Source organism: Panthera leo, chromosome B2 (assembly GCF_018350215.1).
Source record: "Panthera leo isolate Ple1 chromosome B2, P.leo_Ple1_pat1.1, whole genome shotgun sequence".
NCBI classification, from domain to species: domain Eukaryota; kingdom Metazoa; phylum Chordata; class Mammalia; order Carnivora; family Felidae; genus Panthera; species Panthera leo.
Window position 1 is genome coordinate 68,138,916 of NC_056683.1, and position 14,964 is coordinate 68,153,879.

Genomic DNA, 14,964 nt, shown 5'->3' on the forward strand with positions numbered 1-14,964 from the left:
ATACTTACAACTCATCAAAAGTTACACCTTATCCAATTATTTAAACTTACAATGAAAAGCTTTGGATGTTAACTGAAACCCATGTAAAGAGGTGCATCATTTAAAAATTATTTTACAGGATTAAGTGAAGGAAAAATAGTTAGATGACATCTTTCATAAGCAATTATAGTATGTTGATTTTACTTTAGTAGGAATGGGAAGCAATTGGAAGCTTTAGGGCAGAAGCTGACATCATCTGACTTTCTAAAGAAACTGCCTGCCTGCTGAGAGAAGGGACTGGGGGGAAGGAACACAGTGAGAGAAGACCAGTTTGGAAACTCTTACTCCTATGCTTTATTTCCCTTCACTCCCCATTTTTATATGTCTGGAGTTTTCTTAACTTTCTGTTTTAACAGGCAAAGAGAATTCCTGACCAAAAGAAGCTCAGATCATCTACCAGCAGCAACCTCACCAGAACCCACAAAGCCAGGAGTGGGTGCTGTCCCCACCAACCCAAAGGTGTCATTGAGTTTTCCACATCTGGGGAAGTGACAGGGGTCAGCACACCTGGAGAGCAAGCCAATAGCCTCACCAGGAGAACCCACATTTGTGAATGTTATCTCTCTCTCCTGTCAGGCAAGGATTGGAGGGTTGTAATGCCTCTCCCAATACCAGCCATCATGCAGTCTTTTGATCTTCACCTCTACTCAAGAGTCTACATATCACGCAAAAAGGAAACAACACTTGAATATTTTGAGACTTACCCAAACCTTAAGAGTTGTGTGTCCAGTCCAAGCAAACCAGTTGTCCTTGCTACCCTTCTCATCTGTTTACTCCACACTTTCTTTTGGAGGCGTTACACTGACCTTCCATCTCTACCCAATGCACCTGCTAATTTAGTTCAAAACACATTTAATTGCCAGAGATAGAGGATTTCCATGTATATAAAATCAACTAGCGCTGCCTTTCGGGTCTTAGTGTTGGTGACTTTCACTGATAATATCTGTGTGTGGAACATCTGGAAGAACATAATATGATAATCCTTCTATTTACTAGTCTGACATGTCTGCAGGCATGTTGCTTTTGGTCTCAGATTAAGTCTTCCTTTTATTTAAGTCCAGTTTAAGGTTTGTTTTTGGTGCCTGTATCTTCCTAGCTCTGCTCCTTTCTCTGCTGCTCTTTCTCCTACTTCAAGGACACACAAGACCCCCATCCCCATTAAAATCCATTTTTCACAAAGGCTCTGAGAGAACTTTCTACCCGAAGCACAAATACCTGAAGCTGTTTAAGGAATTATTTCCCGGAGAGGAGAGATCACAGTCAACACCACAAAAATATAAAAAGCTATAAGAGAATATTATAAAAAAATTATATGCCAACAAATTGGGCAATCTGGAAGAAATGGACAAATTCCTAGAAACATATGAACTACTAAAACTGAAACAGGAAGAAATAGAAAACTTGAAAAGACCAATAACCAGCAAAGAAATGGAGTCAGTAATCAAAAATCTCCCAACAAACAGAAGTCCAGGGCTAGAGAGCTTCCCAGGAGAATTCTACCAAACATTTAAAGAAGAGTTAATTCTTTTCAAACTGTTCCAAAAAACAGAAATGGAAGGAAAACTTCCCAACTCATTCTACAAGGTCAGCATTACCTTAATTCCAAAACCAGACAAAGACCCCACTAAAAAAAGATCTACAGGCCACTATCCCCAATGAACACGGATGCAAAAACTGTCAATAAAATATTAGCAAATCAAATTCAACAGTACATTAAAAGAAACATTCACCACAATCAAGTGGGATTTATTCCTTGGTTACAAGGGTGGTTCAATATTTGCAAATCAATCAGTGTGATACACCACATTAATAAATACATATGATCCTCTCAATAGATACAGAAAAAGCATTTGGCAAAATACAGCATCTATTCTTGATAAAAACCCTCAATAAAGTACGGATAGAGGGAACATATATTAACATCATAAAGGCCATACATGAAAGGACCACAGTTAGTATAATCCTCAATAGGGAAAAACTGACAGCTTTTCCTCCTTGGTCAGGAACAAGGCAGGGATGTTGACTCTCATCACTGTTATTTAACATAGTACTGGAAGTCTTAGCCTCAGCAACCAGATAATAAAAATAAATAAAAGGCATCCCAATTGGCAAGGAAGAAGTAAAACTTTCACTATTTGCAGAGGACATGTAGAAAATCCAAAAGACTCTACCAAAAAATTGCTAGAACTGATACACAAATTCAGTAAAGTCACAGGATACAAAATCAATGTACAGAAATCAGTTGAATTTCTATACACCAATAATGAAGCAGCAGAAAGATAAATAAAGGAATCAATCCCATTTATAACTGTACCCCAAACCATAAGATATCTAGGAATAAACTAACCCAAGAGGTAATAAATTTGTACTCTGAAAACTAGAAAACACTTATGAAAGAAATTGAAGATGACACAAAGAAATGGAAAGACTTGCATGGATTATAAGAACAAATATTGTTACAAAGTATATTGTACTCATTGAAAAAGCAGGAAAGAATATCCAATGGAATGACTGTCTCTTCAGCAAATGGTGTCAGGAAAACTAGACAGCAACATGCAGAAAAATGAATCTGGACCATTTGCTTACACCATACACAAAGATAAACTCAAAATTGATGAAAGACCTAAATGTGAGACAGGAAACCACCAAAATCCTAGAGAAGAAAATAGGCAGCAGCCTCTGACTTTGGCCATAGCAACTTCTTACTAGACATGTCTCCAAAGGCAAGGGAACTAAAAGCAAAAATGAACTATTGGGACCTCATCAAGATAAAAAGAAGGAAACAACCAGCAAAACTAAAAGGCAACTGACAGGATGGGAGAATATATCTGCAAATGTTATATCTGAAAAAGGGTTAGTATCCAAAATCTATAAAGAACTTAGCAAACTCAACACCCAAAAAACAAATAATCTAGTTAAGAGATATATACTGGAATATTACTCAGTCATAAAAAAGAATGAGATCTTGCCATTTGCAATGATGTGGATGGAGCTAGAGTGTATTATGCTAAGTGAAATTAAGCCAGAGAAGGACAAATACCATATGATTTCGTTCATATGTGGAATTTAAGAAATGAAACAGGTGAACATATGGAAAAAAAGAGAGAGAAGGAAACCATAAAACAAACTCTTTAAAAAAATTTTTTTTTAATGTTTCACTTATTTTTGAGAGAGAGAGAGAGAGAGAGAAAGTGCAACAGAGTGCTAGCTGGGGAGGGGCAGAGAGAGAGGGAGACATAGAGTCTGAAGCAGGCTCCAGGCTTTGAGCTATCAGCACAGAGCCCAATGTGGGGCTCGAACCCAGGAACCATAAGAGCAGAAGTCAGATGCTTAACTGACTGAGCCACCCAGGTGCCCCAACAAACTCTTAATCATAGGGAACAAATCGAAATTTGCTGGAGGGGAGGTGGGTGGGGGATGGGTTAAATGGATGATGGGTATTAAGGAGAATACTTGTTGTGATGAGTACTGGGTGTTATATGTAAGTGATGAATCACTAAATTCTACTCCTGAAACTAATATCACATCATATACTAACTAATTGTAGTTTAAATAAAAACTTGAACTAAAGAAAAAAAATAATTTCCCTGAGGCATTGTAGTTTATAGTGATTAAAAAGTTAAGGATGAAACAGGGACCAGTAGCTTTTCTTTAGACTTTTTGAGGAGCAGGGTTTTTTTGTGACTGCTTTGATGTCATTTTTCTGGCCTCTTGGAAGTTTAAGCACAAAGGAGGAGGTGCAGAATCCTTCTGTGACTGGGAGAACAGGAGCACAGTGCATGCCCTACCAGGAAAGCCCCTTATCCTTACCAAGGGAGCATAAGAAGAACCCCTTGAAAGTTGAAGCATTAAAGGATCTCAGGGCTGGGAGGAGTCTGAAAACTTCTGAAAGCTGGATTTTTCTAACCCTTTAACTTAGTTGTTAAGTTATTTAACTTACTGCATCATCCTTCCTTGAATCTACCAGAAGAGATTTCCACAGGGATTCTAGGCAAATCCAGAACCTTGCCTCTCTAGTCTTCCCACAGTTGCTGGCCAATGCCTGAAATCTGGCCACAGAGTCTCAGTCTTTCTCTTGAATCACATATGGTAGGCTGTTTGGCGATGTGGGAAGAACCCTAGGGAACATGTGTCCTGGAGGCCAGGCATGCCCTGGGATAATTATTTACATTTGGAAAGATCAGGTTAGACCAATGGTATGTAAAAACATCCACCACAGGGTTGGGTATGCATTAGATGGAGAGATAACACACTGGAGTAGGAGTCAATGCTGGGTTCTAACTTTGCTCTGCCACCAATGATGGCTCTGACTGAGCATGTCACCTCACTTTTCAAATGTGTACAATGGGGGTGTTGGCTAGATATTCTCTAGACCAGTGCTTCTAAAACTTTAGAGTGAAAATGAATTACCTGGGAATCTTATTAAAATACAGATTCTGGACGTGGATATGGTGGGGTGAAAGTAGGTCTGTATTTCTAACAAGTAGCCAGATGCTTGTGATATGACTGATCTATGGATGACAAATGGAGAAGGAAGAACTAGGATTCTATCTTAAACTTTCTCTAAGGCATAAATTAATGTGGAAGGAAGATCTAGCTTTTGTGGTTGGGAGAGGTAGAGAGAGAGAAGAAGAGAAAGAAGAAGAAAAGGAAGAAGAAGGGAAGGAAGAGGAAGAGGAGGAGGAGGATAATGGGGACAGGGAGGTGTAAAGGGAAGAGGAAGACGGGGAGGCAGAGGATGGAGAGGGGGAAGAGGGAGATACAGAGAGGGGTAGGCGGTTTGAAGGGAGGAAATCAAAAGCAGGGAGTTTGCCTGGGTAGGAGCCCAGGGTTCCCCTGGGAGACTACCAGAAACACTTGCGGTCTTGCATTTGTGCTTTGGGATGAGCATGTTTATGATTCTACCATGAGGCTCAGAACACGTTCATTTGTGGTGCTTTAAGTATTGGAAAAACAAATATCTCAATATTTCATTTGATTTGATGAATGTGCAAGCTTTCTCTCCTACGTGTGAAAGATGTCAAAAGATAATTTTGTAAAAGCAGCAACAAAAATGGTAAGTGGGTAACTCTGTCAAAGGAATACCACGTTGTAGCTAGGTCTTATTTCTTGTTTCTTTGGGAACCAATTTGTTAGACTGAAGAACCCATGCTGATGAATAGTAAAATTTCATACCACCCAGGGGCAGCCATAAAGATAATGGACTGCTGTTGCCACGGGGAGAAAAACAGTGGTTTGTTTCATCCAGGAAAGCAAAAATGCAAATGGCAAACCTAATCAAGAACGAAGAGTTAGGGATACAATTCAGAGTTAAAAACTTGGTTATAGCAATAAGTAGCCTATTTTCTAAATACCTGCGATGAATCCTATTTGTGAATGTCATAAAGAATTAGAAGTTACCTTAGAATAGCAGTATTGTGTTCATATTCAATGTGATGCATATACTATGTATTTTACTTCCATCCATGAACAAATAACATGAAATATACCAGTGTCATTATCTGATCAATGTGTAAACACATTCAAAATGAATAGTTTATACATGATTGTCTTTTCTTCGCATGCCCAATGGCCTGTTTGCTTCCTGTGTCCATCAATAAGCGTTTACTCAGAAACTGCTATGCAGAGGTGCTATGCTAGGACCTAAGCATAATAATATACTGTACTTTGTTTCCTATAATTGGAGTTCTCCTTCTGACTGTGATCCAGTACTTGTCATTTCTCTGTGGGTATGGCTTCTGTCAGAAAGCAAATATCTGTTCCACATAAAATGAGACATATGAGGAACATAAGGCTTGATATTTTTGAGACAGTTAGTTATACCTCCAAAACCCAGTAAAAACTCCCCAGACTAACTCAATCTCTGTACATTTTACAGATATAAATACTCAAGAATTTTGTAGGATGTTAGTATCATGAAATGGGTTCTCTATTGTCATAATTTGTAATACATCGCAGGCTAGAATTGAACCAGCATGCACTAGTTAATGGGCTTGAAATAGAGCAGGCTGACTGTGCTTTTTAGGAATGGAAACAATTATCTAATGTGATGAATGAAGGTGGACATCAGAAAACCTCCTCAACTTTCACATGGAAGATGAATTGAATTTAGGTTTCAGTTAGATATTTTTGCACTATTTGGAGCAACCTGGGGGATTTGATAGTATCTACTAAAGGTTCTTTTTTGTGTTCTGTTTTTCATTTAAAGAAGAAGCCATGGGGACTTTTTCATCTGTAGTAAGTGAATGACAAGGATAGTCACTGATGGCTGTGGTATGCTTGAAGTCCATCATGATTTCTGAGAAAGCCCCAAGAATTCTGTTATGCTGTCTTGGGGTGAAAACTGTACTTTAACTCTGCTGGAAATCACAGTCATTGTGTTGTAAATCCTGATAACATCCCTGCATTATATCTCAGTAACCACTGTTAATTTGTGACTCCTGTGCACTTTGGATGTGCCTCCAGGTTTCCAAACTTCAGCACTTTTTGCTGGGTCAGCAATAAACAGCTTAAACTCAACAAGAAAGGAGAGAGCATCTGGATTGTAATGTTGCTTTTGAAAAATGAAATCCTAAGTCATAAATCAACTTGCTCAGATTCCTGACATTGCAATCATTCTGTGCTTCTTACTTAACAATGATAACATTAAAATTCAATATTGGGCTTTGGCAAAAATAAAACCAAGTGGTAATACCCAGCGGCCAAGGCCCCCAGGTGACTCATTAAATGCCTTAATAGTTCTGGGTTGCACAAGACATCATTTTAAACATAAGAGCAGACATCTACCATAGTTCTGAATGTTTACTATTCATTACTCTCAGGTCAGTTGACTGATTTCTGTAACTCTTGTGACTAAATGAGAGACTCTGGAAGTTTTGGGCTAAAGACAATGTATGACTGAATGAAAAGGAAGGGATAAAAAGAATGAGAGGCTAAACAGGTTTCATCTCTTTCCTTACCTCTCAATCTATAATAAGCTTGAAGACTGGCTAAAATCTGTTTCATGGATTCCTGTGGACAGACTTTAACCCCGGCTGGGAAAAATGTTGATCTTTTGGGTCGATGCTTGGCCAAATCGAATATTCGTTTCATGGTTGACACTTTGTACATTTTTGTAGTACTTTCAGTTGTTTCGATTCTTGGGGCATTGTCTACATCTTTAGTTTCAGAATGGTATGTTTTAATGGAGAGATCTGTAAAAGAAAAATTGATTCCTGGTGAATATATACATTGATATATGTGAAACATATGATAAATGAATGGAACAAACTAAAAGTTATAATCCTCTGGTTTATTTAAGTTCTACTTTGGAGCAACTGCCGAATTCCAGTGACAAGGCATTTTCATAAATAAGGGAATAGCATAATGAGCTGATCAAGTGTATTTAAAAAAAAAAACCAACATCTCAAATCATCTTGCCTTTAGGAACTGCCAAATATTGAAACCATTTCCCACACATCTCTAAAAATCACTCCCCACTTAGCACTCAAGCCTCCCGAGAGATGCCTCTTTTGATAGACATTATAATTCAAGTGGGTAAAGATAGCACATTGTGGTACCCAGAGGTACACTCTGGATGAGGAAGTGGAGAGCTTCTAAAAACCTAGGGGGAAAAAATGCAACAAACAACCTTCCTGCCTGTGAATGGCAGCGCTAGGATTTCTGTGGGCGGGGCTCAGAGGGTGGCAATCTGGTGGCAATCTGGTGGCAAGTGAGTTGGGGCAAGGACACATCTTAGAGTCAACTTTACAGAGCAAGTTTGATATTTTATGGAGAGAGGTGAGAGGAATGAAAGGGAGTATGAAGAGATCAGGTTGGCAGAGGATTTAACTCCCTGAGCCATTTCATCCTGCTGGCACCGCTGTGTCTGTTAGGGTAAGGTCTAGACTTCATTTTTAACTTTCTGGACCTCTTGTAACAATAACTTACATTCACGGAGTCCTTTCTTACTTCGAATTTTTTTCCTATGTGTCATATTATTTCACAAAACTCTACTGTGTTGATGAAACAGATTATATGTTTCTGGGTTTATCACACAGTAGGGTACTGAGGCTTGGAGGTGTTGGAGCATGTTAATAGCGGTCAGATCTCAATTACCTCTCTCCCACTCCACCTCTTTCCTTTTATGTCTTCCACTTAAGAAAGGAATAATTGATGAACAGTTGGGACCGCTCACTATGGCCCCTTGAGACCCTAACCATGTGGCTTACTGAGACTTCTATTCCCATTTTAGTAAAGAAGCATCTCAAACTCTAATCTTCTGGCATAGACAAGGGAATCAAGCAGAAATCCAAGTAGGGCAGCTGCGGAGGAACTCAAATCTTGCCACAAAGCATAAACGTCCCTCCTTCATTACAGGAAATGGACTGAGTCCTGTGGGAACACATATTCTCTGTCATTTTGAGGCGTCTTAGAGTACTCTGTCAATCTTGGACAGTGATAAATTCCCAGGAATCTCCAGGAAGAAAGGGAGCTTATGGATTAATTTGCTCACCCAGCCACACATCTAACCAATAAATCATCATCTCTGAGTAGAATGCAGGCATCAGCAACTTTTGAAGGTCTCTAGGTGATTCTAATATGCATGCAGGTTTGGGAAACCACTGCTCTAAGGATCTGTAAGAGCATTTCCAGGGGACGAGTCAAGACAACCCATGTCAAAATGGCTTAAACAATAAGGAAGTTATTATCACATAGAAAGGAAAGCTAATGGTAAGGAATGCCTGGTGAAAACAAAGCTCTGACTCTGCCTTTCTGCCACCGTCTCACTCTCTTTGCTCAGTCCCCTCACGTGGTGATTATATCTGTAGGCTGGCTTCCACTGAATTAAACATGCTTGCCCTTGTTCATTTTGAAAAATAACCTTTTCCTACAGTGTGGCTGACTAATGCCACATGCCTGGACCAATACCAGTTGCCAAGGGATATACCAGTGCCATTGACTTGAGTTGAGTGATCATAGAGTAGGGGACTGAAATTACCCTGAGTGGCTCGTTCTAACTGTGGAGGAGGTGGAGGCCATTTTCCTTGAGTTAGGCTGGCTGCATGGCTGAGTGGAAGGTGCCCACTGAACACTGGCAAGTGCAAGAAGGAGACAGGAGCTGAGTACACATTGCTCACTGAAGCTGGTAAAATGGGAATTTTAGTTTAGGAATGTTAATTTCTAATAACCTTTCACACACTCACAGATTTCAGTGTAGGTCACAGAAAAAAGTTTTTGTAATTACAATTCATTTGCCACTAAGATTAGAAAAAAAAATGTGGGTCATTAGATAATTCTAGGCCTATCCAGTATGGTAAGCACAGACCATGCTTTGGGAAACTGTACTCTTCATTCATCCTGCACATCTTCTCACAGTGCCTGCCTGTAATGTTGGTCCTGCTTTCCACTTTGTCACCCCTACAATATCCTGCCCTTTGGGGTTGGTCTGGTTCTTACTTTGTTTTTTAAAAATGTTTATTTATTTATTTTAAGAGAGAGAGAGAGAGATGGAGAGTGGGCAGGGGAAGGGCAGAGAGAGAGGGAGAGAAAAAATCCCAAGCAGGCTCTGTGCTGTCAGCGCGGAGCCTGATGTGGGGCTTGATTCACAAACCATGAGCTCATGGCCTGAGCCGAAATCAAGCGTGGGATGTTTAACCGACTGAGCCACCCAGGTGCCACCTGTTCTTGCTTTTTAATGTTATGCTCTGTTAGAACCCGCTGAATAATTTGCTTTGGGAATAGTATTTACTTCATCCTGGCTCTGGGAACAGTGCCCCTGTCCTGGAATTGTTCCTACTTGGATTCTTCTGGATCTTAACACTTTGCTCATATCCAGGCTTGCTCACATAGGACTGCTTGATCCAGGTCTTTGGACTTCATTCTACCAGGATAGGATTAGAAGGAGGTGAAAAAGTTCCAGATTTGCTCTGTGTCCCAGAATCCCATGAGCTCTGACCTGTTCCTTTTTCCCCACTGGGATCAATCTTCCCTATTCTTCACATGTCAAATACACATAGCCAGTGATCAACAATGAGGGTGAATTAGGGTGAAGTGAGACTTGGTTTGCTTGGGATATCCTGGTTTATTTGGAGCTATCCTTTCAGTCTCAAATGTATCCCTGTTTGGAAAATACATTATATGGTCACTGAATTTTTAATATCTCCTTGGTAAGGGAGACCCATGGCAAATATCCTACAAATGATTGTCTCCCTCATCTAGGAAGCACTTTTTTTCACTTTAAAAATCTCTACTTAGGTAATTCTTTGTGTTGAAAATTACCTTCCAGTAGCTTCTGCACAGTAGTCCTATCTCTGCCCTCTGGAATAGCAAAGGTCAAGTTGACAGTGCCTCATATTTCCTCTACGCTATGCATTTCTCTACTTTAGGTTAACCATCTTCCACCTTTCTCTGGTGTCCTTTCTCACATGAGTAATAGACACTTCAGCCTGTGTTCCTTTAGACACATAGAAATGACCACAGGGGATCATTTGTGATGATACTATCACTTGGGCAGGGATCAGAATCTTCTGCCTGTATCTTGACCCTAAGTCATCACTAGAAAAGAGGTAGGCAAAGTCTCTGAGAACACAGACTAAGGGTTACCTGTGTTCAAAAATATTTATAGAAGAGGCCACACTTACAAAGTCTGTGTCTTTCCCAAGGAATTCAAGTAAAATAAACCCAAAATTTAAAGATTGAAACATGGAATGTTACAGATTTCAATGAGGTAAAAAGAGCTGATATTTATTGGTGCTAATGAAAGCACTCTTTGGTAAAGCAATGAGATCACGTTAGATGCTGTCCTCCATGTTGCATAAATAGTAATGTTGAAATTGAACTGAACTTTGATTCTCTGGATGTATTTTCATGTGTCTGATATTTTTAGTTTATATAAGTATTTAGAAAGAATAGGTAAAAGTTTAACGAGAATGAATTGATAGTTGAATGACCTGCTATAAAAAGGAAGCATATTTAATAAAAGATTAGAAAATTTTTTCAGGCAGAAAATCCTTGACAAAACATGAGTATAACCTGTATGTTGATGAATTGGCTGCCATCAACAACTATTTCTGGGTGAAGTTCAGAGTTACAAAGAAAAAGAAGGGCAAAGTGGTTTCAGAAAAAAACAAAAACTCTGTATCTTTTCCAGAATACAATATAATAAGAATTTGGACAAAAATAAATACAATTGTACTATATTATATTGTAGATTAATCACCAGGAAAACAGTCTAAGCCAATAGTTTTTGGAAACAGTCATCTCATTGAATGAGGAAAAGAAAAAAATGGAAACTAATATATTTGAATATTCAGAGCTTCTAAATACACATGAGAGACAGCTAATATTCATTGCTTACTTTCTAAATTTAATTTAAATATGTTCATTATTTACGAAAGAAAAATGTAGTAGCAACAGAAATTATATGTTTCTTGTTTATTCAAAATGTTTTGATAACACCAGTGGTACACAGGGCCCTTGCTCTGTGACTCACTAGCTATACAGTTGGAAGCACTTGACCTGTCTGTGCCTGAGTTTCCTCACCTGTAGAATGGGGAGTGGTGGTGCCTCTCCTCCAGGGCTTCTGTGATATTAGTAAATGAGTTACCACCTGGGCAGCACTTAAAACAGCATTATGCACAGGGTAAGTGCTCAATAAAAACTCCTTTATTCAATAGTATATGCATTTCACTCCCTGGTATTACTTTTCCTTCTAAACATGTTCTTTCGTGACACTTCTCCTTAGTCCTTAGACAAGACTATGCTCATCCTGGAAGACTTCCTGTACTTCCATCCTTCAGTGCTTATCTCCTATTTGTCTGTTCCCTCATATCGGCGGGCCCTTCTTTTCCTTCTTCCTTCAAGGGCCAATTTCTAAGCTTTCTTTCCTTTTCCACTAAGCTTTCTCAGACCTCATATTCAGAATTCATTTATTGTTCTCTTGTATTTCATTTGTCCTGTCCACCTACATTATTGCAACCTCCCTTTTAAATTTCTTCTCCCTGCTACAGTGTCTAATATCAGAGATTTTGAGCACAGTCATCTTATTAAAGATAATATCCTAAGTGAAAAGATAAATAAAAAATTCCTCTGTGAATGAAACTCAAAAGAACAGAAAGGAGATGGGTTATGCATAAAGTGTATTTTAGTAAAGTCAGCATTCCCAGGTACTTTCAATTTATCCAAGAGTAAATAAATAATAATAAATGGAAACAATTAAGACCATGGGTGTCAATGTGAAAGAATATTAATATTGCTTGGCTCTTTAGGATGACAAGTCCTCAATTCCCTTGCCCCTGAATAATTGTGCTTGATAGGTAAAACTTTATGTTAAATTCAGCCCTCTTCCTACTCCTCACTTTGTACCCTTGTAGCTGAACGTGGATGGAGAAAAATAACCATTTGGACTCACTTAACAAATTTTTTTTAAAGTTTATTTATTTTGAGAGAGAGAGTGAGCAGGGGAGGGGCAGAGAGAGAGAGAGAGAGAGAGAGAGAGAGAGAGAATTCCAAGCAGGCTCTGTGCTGTAAGCATGAAATCTGACATGGGGCTGGGACTCATGAACCGTGAGATCATGATCTGAGCCAAAAGCAAGAGTCAGATTCTTAACCAACTGAGCCACTCAGGTGCCCCCAGACTCATGTTAAATTTATGATCCATAAATAGCATCACACTATGTTTCCCTGGTCCACTGAGTTTCTCACTCTCCAGGAGAACTACATACAACTTTTCTCAGATTTCCTGCACTTCTGGCCAATTCTCACTTTTAGCTGATGACCTGGTTCCACATTTTCCTGAGAATGAGGGGAGCAAGAAGAGAACTTTATCAATGCCCAGCATTGCATCTGCTCACTGACTGCATCTGCATTCACATTCCAAAAGCCAAATACTCTGCTTTCCTTCCTGTGACTATTTGATGAGCAGTCTATTCCTATTCAAGGCCAATTCCTTTACTTGTGTACTGTCTGTATCCCATCCGTTTACACCTCTTGAGGACATTCTTCCAGAAACTCTTCTATCACTTGCCTATGTTGGTATTTCCCTTCTTCTTGCTGGATTACTCCAATCAGCCTACAAACACGCTATTACTTTTCCTTCTACTTAAAGGATTCTCTTGATGCCATTTCCCCTCTAGCTATTGATCCATTTTTTTTTTTTCCATTCCACAGCAAAAGTCGTTGAAAGATCTGGCTTTACTGCTTTTCCTAAAACAAAGTAAGGTCCTATATGGGTGAAGATTCCTCTGATACCACACATAAAAGTATCAACATTTCCTCCCTTCATTCTCTTTTTTCCTCTATTTTTTTTAATTTTTTTTTTATTTTTTAGAGGATTGCAATGTGTGCTCATAGAGCCTGGTGTATTCAACATGCTAATGTGCCACCTCACCAGATGGTGTCGCTATCTAACACATAATGTATACTGAAAAGGGAATGTTGGAAAATCAACTGCTATTATCACTTCTTTGAGTTTGGGATTATACATGCTGAGTACATTTGTTGATGGGAGTGATGGTGAGAGTGGTGATTTCTCAGCAAAAGAGACCATTTGAGGAAGGGCTGAGGCAGCATGGTGGGATGGGCTCACAATGAGTTGGGAGGTTCTCATGAAAGGTGTGGCAGGAAATATTTAGGTGGGCAGGAAATATTTAGGTGGGTGTCCATGGGCAGGGCTCCTTCCAGCAGGCTAAGAAAAGTGGTTGACACCAAAAGTTTAAATTGGTGAAAAACTGAGAGCTTTCCCCTTAAGGTCAGGAACAAGACAGGGATGTCCACTCTTGCCACTGTTATTCAACATAGTATTGGAAGTCTTAGCCTCTGCAAAGAAATAAAAGGCATCCAAATCGGCCAGGAGGAGGTCAAACTTTCACTCTTTGCAGAAGACATGATACTCTATATGGAAAACCTTAAAGATTCCACCAAAAAACTGCTAGAACTGATTCATGAATTCAGCAAAGTTGAGGATATAAAATCAATGCACAGAAATCAGTTGCATTTCTATATACCAACAATGAAGCAACAGAAAGAGAAATCAAGGAATCAGTCCCATTTACAATTGCACCAAAAACCATAAAATACCTAGGAATAAATCTAACCAAAGAGGTGAAAAATCTATACACTGAAAACTATATAAAGCTTATGAAAGAAAATGAAAACGACACAAAAAACTGGGAAAAGATTCCATGCTTCTGGATAGGAAGAAAAAATATTGTTAAAATGTCAATACTACCCAAAGCAATCTACATATTCAATGCAATCCCTATCAAAATAACACCAGCATTCTTCACAGAGCTAGAACAAATAATCCTAAAATTTGTATGGAACCAGGAAAGACCCCGAATAGCCAAAGCAATCTTGAAAAAGAAAGCCAAAGCAATCTTGAAAAAGAAAACCAAAGCTGAAGTATCACAATCCCCGTCAAACTGTATTACAAAGCGATAATCAACAAGACAGTATGGTACTGGCACAAAAACAGACACTCTGATCAATGGAACAGAATACAGAACTCAGAAATAGACCCACAAATGTATGGCCAATTAATCTTTGACAAAGCAAGAAAGAATATCCAATGGAATGAAGACAGTCTCTTCAGCAAGTGGTGCTGGGAAAACTGGACAGCAACATGCAGAAGAATGAACCTGGACCACTTTCTTACACCATACACAAAAATAAACTCAAAATGGATGAAAGACCTAAATGTAAGATGGGAAGCCATCAAAATCCTCAAGGAGAAAGCAGACAAAAACCCCTTTGATCTTGGCCACAGCAACTTCTTACTCAACACGTTTCTGGAGGCAAGGGAAACAAAAGCAAAAATGAACTATTGGGACCCTCATCAAAATAAAAAGCTTCTGCACAGCGAAGGAAACAATCAGCAAAACTAAAAGGCAACTGACAGAACAGGAGAAGATATTTGCAAACGATGTATCAGATAAAGGATTAGTG

The 14,964-nt window shown here is 39.1% G+C and overlaps 1 protein-coding gene across 2 annotated transcripts in view; it reads right to left on the reverse strand.

Moving 5' to 3' along the window:
- IMPG1 (interphotoreceptor matrix proteoglycan 1) overlaps nucleotides 1-14,964 on the reverse strand; it is a 132,560-nt gene that overhangs the window by 100,479 nt on the left and 17,117 nt on the right. Inside the window, exon 2 of one of the 2 annotated variants that reach the window (XM_042937339.1) lies at nucleotides 6,999-7,232. The exons of the other annotated variant lie outside the window; for it this stretch is intronic. Within the exon in view, the coding sequence (XP_042793273.1) occupies nucleotides 6,999-7,232 (234 nt within the window). The remainder of the gene's footprint in view (nucleotides 1-6,998; nucleotides 7,233-14,964) is intronic. 2 annotated transcript variants of the gene reach the window in all.